The following is a 6,815-nucleotide window of genomic DNA, read 5'->3' as shown; positions in this document are numbered from 1 at the left end:
TTTTCGCAACTACAACTACAAGCAGCTGTGGCTGCTTTAGCCATGGGTCTGTTTTGGAATAGTGTCACATGACATGCATTGAAAAGGCAGGGAGCAAACAAAAACAACAACAACAACAACAACAACAACCACCCTGCACCTAAAAATCAACCAAAATTGAAAAAGGGCTCCACAAAGCTCAAATAACCCCACTACTCACTCCAATACCCAATCCTCATATCCAAAACCACTGCACACACCCTCTCCTCTTTATTGAACCAAAACTGCCCAAAGTTGAACCCTCTGCACCCATTTTTCGCATTTTTCTTTGCATCCCTTAAAAACCTCAATCTGCTCCCATCTTGTCCAAATCTCTTACAGATTTTTGTTTTTCTTATCTCATATACCTATTCCCCCCTTATCCCAAAAACCGATTGCTTAGATCTTGCTATTTACTTTACCCAACGACCCATCAGACCCTTGATTCCCCTCCCTTAACCTTGACCCTTAATCCCTACCTTAACTTTCTTTCTTGGCTCATGCCTTTTACATACAATGACTACTACTGATCCCCCTACCACTCCCAAAAGAAACCACCCAAACATTCCTGTTTTCTCTCCTTGCCCCGCCATGCCAGCCTCCACCTTACTTCCCTGAAATGATGACCCAGACATCCTTCTTGACATTTCACTTCCTCCAGGACGTGATTTGATCGTGCAAAGTGTTGGTGGACCTGATCGGAAATTGGACCCTGTAAATGTTGTCAATGCAGCCGTTCAGTCAATTATCAAGACCCACAAGGACATGGCAGATATTCCTGTTGTAGTTCACCCTTTCCCCATGTGAGGTGCTGGCTGGACATCCTCCTGCTATGTTTGACTCAACCCCCTCTTCAAGCTGAAGTCTCTCACTGGCGTGGATGCCAAGCCCCAATGTGATCTCCTTCAAATGTGGTGTGATGCCCTGAGGACCTTTAACCCCAATTGGGAAGTCAGCTGGGCTCCCACCATTCATGGAACAGATAAACAGATGTGGATTAGGTTCCCAGAAATTCGTGACGAACAGGAGAACATGATCATGAAGATCACTGCACATTTTGAAAAGCTCAAAACCCCTGTTTGCAGTTCCTTCACCATGAAAACTGGTGCAGGTGGTGTTATTCTCTCTCTAGCATGCCACAAACACATCGAAAGCATCATGAAGCTTGGCAGGGTTGATATCCCTGGGGTGCTGCACCCTTTAATGCCACAGCGTGGTCGCCAGATTGAGATTGAAGATGACTTTGAACTTGCAATAATGGGACTGACTGATGAAATTGACAGTGTCAAGACTATTCTCGAGAGCTGGCTTATAGAGACCTTTGTTGTCAATGGCAAGTCAACTTTAGCAGGAATTCGATCCTCTCCAGACATGTCCGAGGCACTGGTCTTTCATATGACAACTTGGCAGGTGGCAACCAGGGTTCTCAGTTCAACAACAGCCAAACTTTTCAATCAGACGTTTGGTCACAAATATCCCACCCTCATCACCCCTCAGTCCATCTATGCTATCAACCACAAGGGCCTATGGAGGAATAAGACAATTCACAAGACTTTCAACAAGGGGTCGGAGTTGATGAACGAAAGTCTGAAAACTCTTCAGCAACAGATCAACAATCTCAAGTTGGAGACTTGGCAGGGCATGCAAGCCATGCAAATGGAAATGTCGACGATTAGTTCCAATCTCGCCCTTCTTGCTCAATCGACTGAAATTGGCCTTTCATGGAATCTGGCTGAAGTCCAAACTGTGAGGCTCATGCTTCATCCTAGACTAGTGATGACCAACAATCCCAGAGAGCAGGCAGAAGTGGAGAACATCATCACCACAATGGATTCAAAGGAGAGCGAAATACGCACACAGCTTGATGGAGCGAATCATGACTTTCAGACACTGATTGGTGTGCCCCCTGGCCAGCTATTGCCCCCTCCCCCATCTTCGAACAGCAGTGCTACCCTGAACAGTGGGAGTTCTGCACCTAGCACAAGCTCTGCTCCAGCTGCTCCACCAGGTCTAATGTGTCATGCTCCCAACAGCGCTGCCCATCCAGCTCACAAGCAACCACAGTGTTCCTCTGTCAAACGGCAAAGGACGATGTCTGAACCCACAGAGGAGCAGGTTGTCACTGCAAATTTGATGGCAGAGGATGGTATGGTTGTAGAAGACACCATTCCTGCCACTGAAGTCAGTAAGGTATGTGGTAACCCTATCCAAAGTCAGAACACACTGATGGTAACTCATGACAGCCTTCCATGCTCACTGATGCCAAAACAACCGCCTCGTTGTGTTGACTGAGAATAGTGTTTAGGGGCATGTTAGATACACTGAGAGTCATGACAGGGAGCTGTTTGAGTCACCAACCTTTTTGTAGATCCCCCCATGTCAATTGAGTGCCAGTATCAAATGCTATGTTCTTTCTTGCATTGCTGGTGTTACTGTGTGGTTTGTTTCCTATGGTCAAGGCAGTGAACCCACCTTGGCGACAACAAATTTCATACTATATTCCTTGAATGGTAATGGTATGACTAACCCAGTAAAGGTTAATCACTTCAATATGGTCATCAGTTCAAGAAGGCCACACGTCTTTGTTGTCAATGAAATGAAGACTCGGTCTAAGATAAGTCAGACGCTACCATGTCATGACTATGATATCTATGAGGAGCCTGGTGAACCCACTGACAACCACCACATTTTCAAATGGGGTGTGGTTGTAGGTATTTGCAAAGATGTTCAGGTTGCACAGCGGGTCAAAATCACGCAGAAATCCCTGAAGGGGAGAGTAGTCACGATTGATGTTGTTTTATCAACATTGGATGGTGGCTGCACAGGTCACAGGATTATTGGTGCATACGCTCCGTGGAATCCAGGTGGTACTGGCGATGTCCACCACTTCTGGAATGATATTGCCCAATTATGCTTGTCCTCACCCACTTCGTGGACGATGGCAGGGGACTTTAATGCAACAGTCTCATCTCTCAAAAGGGTTAGCGGTGGAGCTGACACAAGGGAACAGTATAGATGTTTTCTGCAGGTTGTTGACGGACATGATTTATGGTCAGACATTGATGATAGACCTCGAGCCCACGACTGGATGTGTAGGGGGCATGGCAGTCATATGGAAGGCAATATTATTGACTGGATTGTAACCTCAAAGTTGACTCTTGTCGATGCTGAAATCTTTGTAGTGAATTGACACAATGACTTTGTGCCCTTTACTGATCATAGGGCGATCGTCGGACAGTTGTCTCACAAGCCACCAGTGTCGATGTCAAACTTGAGCTTGTCTCTGTTCAATCCACCATCAAGGCAGTCCATGGTGACTTCATGCATCAAGGTTCCTCTGAGGTTGGAGAAGGACAAGTATCAAACCTTTCAGGAATTGGTAGACACTCGGATCAAAGCTGAGTGCATCAGCGAACACTTGATGATGGATGACAAGTCCTTTATTAGACGTTACAAAGAACTTGGCTCAGTCTTCAAGTGAGTATCTGCAGATGTCTTCAGATGCAAATCTTTCTTTATTAAACAGAAGGACGTCATTACTAACAAACAGATAAAAGATATTGTCAAGGGAATCCATGCTATTGGTGGCACAATTTGCTTTGAAAAGTCTGGGCACACAGCACAAATATTGCCCAAGGCGATGCATGCTTATCGTTGTGTGGTTGTGGACTTTGACTGTGCTCCAGGTTCTCATGAGACTCTTTTACAGTTTCTTGCAAAGAGGAGACATGCCCTTCACAAAAGTCTCTTTTCTGAATGCTCGAAGGAGATTATTCTTCGAGCCAAGCTTTCTGATAAAAACCGGATAGCAGCGGCCCTTAAAGGAGGTTCCTGATGGCATGGCTTAATTGCTGTCTCATCCAGTACTCGTTGGAAAAGGGCATTTTACCAGGTACACAGGTAGCAGTGCAGCCTGGAGTTCAAACTCGCGATCTTATGAGCTTTCTTGCGGGCGTTAAATGTTGGGCTAACAGGCACAAGGAACTGGTTTATGCACTCAAGCGTGATCAGATGAAGGGCTTTGATTACCTTGCACCAGAGGGATTTCACGATGCTGTTTGCTCATATGGATTGCTGCAATCCATTGTTGATATTGATAAAGCGGCTCACAAGGAAACCAAGTGTTTCATTCGAACAGCTTACAGGGTCACTGTTCCCATTATAGTCTCAGATGTTAACAAACAGGGTGGCCCCCTTTCCCCAATCAAGTCTACATTTACAACGAGCTTAGGTCACTACTACCTCAATGACTTGATGAGGAATGATTCTGACACCCTAATTGTGTTGTCAAGTGCTCGCAAAAGGAATGACCCACATCTCAAGGATGATGGGAATTGCCTGATGGTAGCGATGGTCGAGGCCACTGATGACTCCTTCCTCTTTTCTAGATCCCTCCCATCTCTCAGAAGGAATGCTCTTGCCATGGAGAGATTCCAGTATGCATATGGATGGATGACCTAGTGGTCAACGTCGATGGCATGCCTGCTGTCGGTGATGGGGGATCAACCAAACATGATATCTCTCCCCTCGGTGACCATTGAAAGGGGAGTCAATCCTCTTGTTGTAACTGAACACGAAGTGCCTCTGATTCATGATGAGCTTGAATTCCACAGAGCCAAAGTGGACAACCCAACTGCACATTTTGAGGAGCTCAGGAACTTCATCGAAACCTTCCAATTCCCTCATGTTCTTGGAAGGCTACCAATAACACTGATTCGCAAGATTGTCGCACAGAACATCGTTTCAAAGTGTCGTGCTATGTTGTACTTACAACCAATCAAGCAGTCAGATGCGGAAGCATTGGACAGACAGATAACAGAGAAGGTTCACCTGGCTCTTGGCTTTCCTTTCAGGCCATCATTGAGGATCACCACTCTTCCCCTCTCACATCATGGCTTCGACTTCCCCTCCATCACCAGAATCAATGCTGGAATTGTGGTTGTTGGGATTTCTCAGGACCTCAATCATCACATCCACATGTATCAAACGATGGCAAGGATTATGATGGCTGACTGGACGTGTGAGAAGAATGGATGTGTCTATCTGCTTGATGGTGATGGGCTGCAAAAAGGATTCTCACACTATATGCAGTCAATTCCAGCAGGATGGGTCATTGCTCAGAAGGTCATGAAGGACCTGCTGACACCTCTTTCTCTAAGAATGACAGACCAGTCATCATTTGCTGGAGGTGAGGTATCCCTGTTGCATGTGGTCAATGTCTGCAACCATCGAAACCCCCAGAAATTTGCTGACCTGAATGGGAACACGCTTAGGTCTTTGCGAACGAAGGGGATTCAAAGTTTGCAAGATGTTGGAAGATGGGTGATCACAACATCAGGTGAAGTGGTGATTTCTGAATATGAGCACTGCTTTGATAAGACATGGTCTCTAGCTGCTCAAAGAAATTGGATGAATCTCACTGAAGCATTCTGAGGTGGCTTGACACTCAAACATCTTGTCAATGGGCCCATAGAACTTACCATCCCCAGAGTGGCTCATGAATCAAGAGCTGAACATATAATCCAAGCATATGCCAATGTATGCAAGTTCAGGAATATACACGAAGGGGATGGATGTACTTAGGCATCAGATGGGTCAATGAAGCTGGCTTCAGCAACGATTGAAGAGGAGAAGGTTGTCCTTGGTGCCACAACTGGAGCATTGACTTTGGTGTTAAAGATCCCTGGGCATAATGTTTCCATTCTTCATGATGAACAAATTGGCCTAATCATAGCTTTGATACTCACAGGATGGAATTCTGATGAGGCGCAGTTCCTGCTCACCAATCATCAGAACTCTGTTAGGCTTATCAAAGATAGTCAGTCAAATGTTAGCCAGATACCTCACCTGCACAACATGAAAGGGCATGTGTACTATCGGTGGATCTTATCATTGATAGAGAGGATGGACATGAACATCAAATACATGCATGCACATACTGACAAAGATACAATGGAGGCAAGAATGAATCGTGATGCCGATTTTTACATGTCCCAGTCCCATGAAATTGAGAGCCTGGTTCCCCAATCACCGATCCCCACCTTCCATATGAATGACTACACCTTCTATCAGGATGGAGATGGATGGATAGAGAGCAACATTGGTGACTTCATCAATTTGTTGATGGTGCATGAGATGTCCACGAAACTTGGCATCGGCAACAGGCATCAAATGTCAACATGGGCCCATGATCAGTCATCGCCACCGGACTTTCCCTACCTGAGGGTGACATCTACTCATTTGGCGGCTGTGCAGCTCTATGTGAGATCTAGTCAGCTTCTGACAGCTGACGTACTTGTTGAGAGGGGCAAACTATCAAGCGACAGGTGCAGATTAGGATGTGATGAAATCGAAGACATGCATCACGTCTTTGTTTACTGCAAGATGTATAGTGAATGGAGAGCAGAGGCAGGAGCAAGTGTTGTTGAGTGGACTCAGTACTTTACCCTCCCCCATGAGTTCCGGCAGACTCCAGCGGACTCCCATAGAATGTCGGAATTCCATCCGGAGTCCACCAGAATGGTAGGAATCTCAAATTCCAGTGGATTCCACCGGATTATGAATGGAATTCCAATGGATTCCACTGGATTCTGAATGGAATTCCAATGGATTCCGCCGGAATCTGAATGGAATTCCAGAAGACTGATTAGTGCTGATCAGAACTGAGCTAGAGGTCAGGTGACTTGAGCTGTATCTATTGAAGTCAGAAATTCAAACCTCCTTATAAAATTCACAAGTGAATTAGATCAAATAATGATGTATTTCAATTATAATACAAAATATATTAACTACATACA

At 45.5% G+C, this 6,815-nt stretch overlaps 2 protein-coding genes across 2 annotated transcripts; both read left to right on the top strand.

Annotated features, from left to right (window-relative positions):
- Nucleotides 1–927: 927 nt before the first annotated feature.
- On the top strand, nt 928–3,420 carry LACBIDRAFT_329992 (uncharacterized protein; the record flags this gene model as incomplete). Its single annotated transcript, XM_001884201.1, has 4 exons — nt 928–2,208; nt 2,387–2,534; nt 2,844–2,998; nt 3,241–3,420. 4 exons carry the CDS (start codon nt 928–930, stop codon nt 3,418–3,420), a joined length of 1,764 nt encoding a protein of 587 aa, XP_001884236.1.
- Nucleotides 3,421–3,852: 432 nt separating this feature from the next.
- Nucleotides 3,853–6,612, top strand: LACBIDRAFT_329991 (uncharacterized protein; the record flags this gene model as incomplete). The annotated part of the gene is made up of 4 exons (XM_001884200.1): nt 3,853–4,454; nt 4,632–5,356; nt 5,609–5,836; nt 5,918–6,612. 4 exons carry the CDS (start codon nt 3,853–3,855, stop codon nt 6,610–6,612), a joined length of 2,250 nt encoding a protein of 749 aa, XP_001884235.1.
- Nucleotides 6,613–6,815: the final 203 nt, after the last annotated feature.

This window comes from Laccaria bicolor, genomic scaffold (assembly GCF_000143565.1).
Source record: "Laccaria bicolor S238N-H82 LACBIscaffold_24 genomic scaffold, whole genome shotgun sequence".
Lineage (NCBI taxonomy): Eukaryota > Fungi > Basidiomycota > Agaricomycetes > Agaricales > Hydnangiaceae > Laccaria > Laccaria bicolor.
This window is presented reverse-complemented; position numbering and strand designations above follow the sequence as displayed.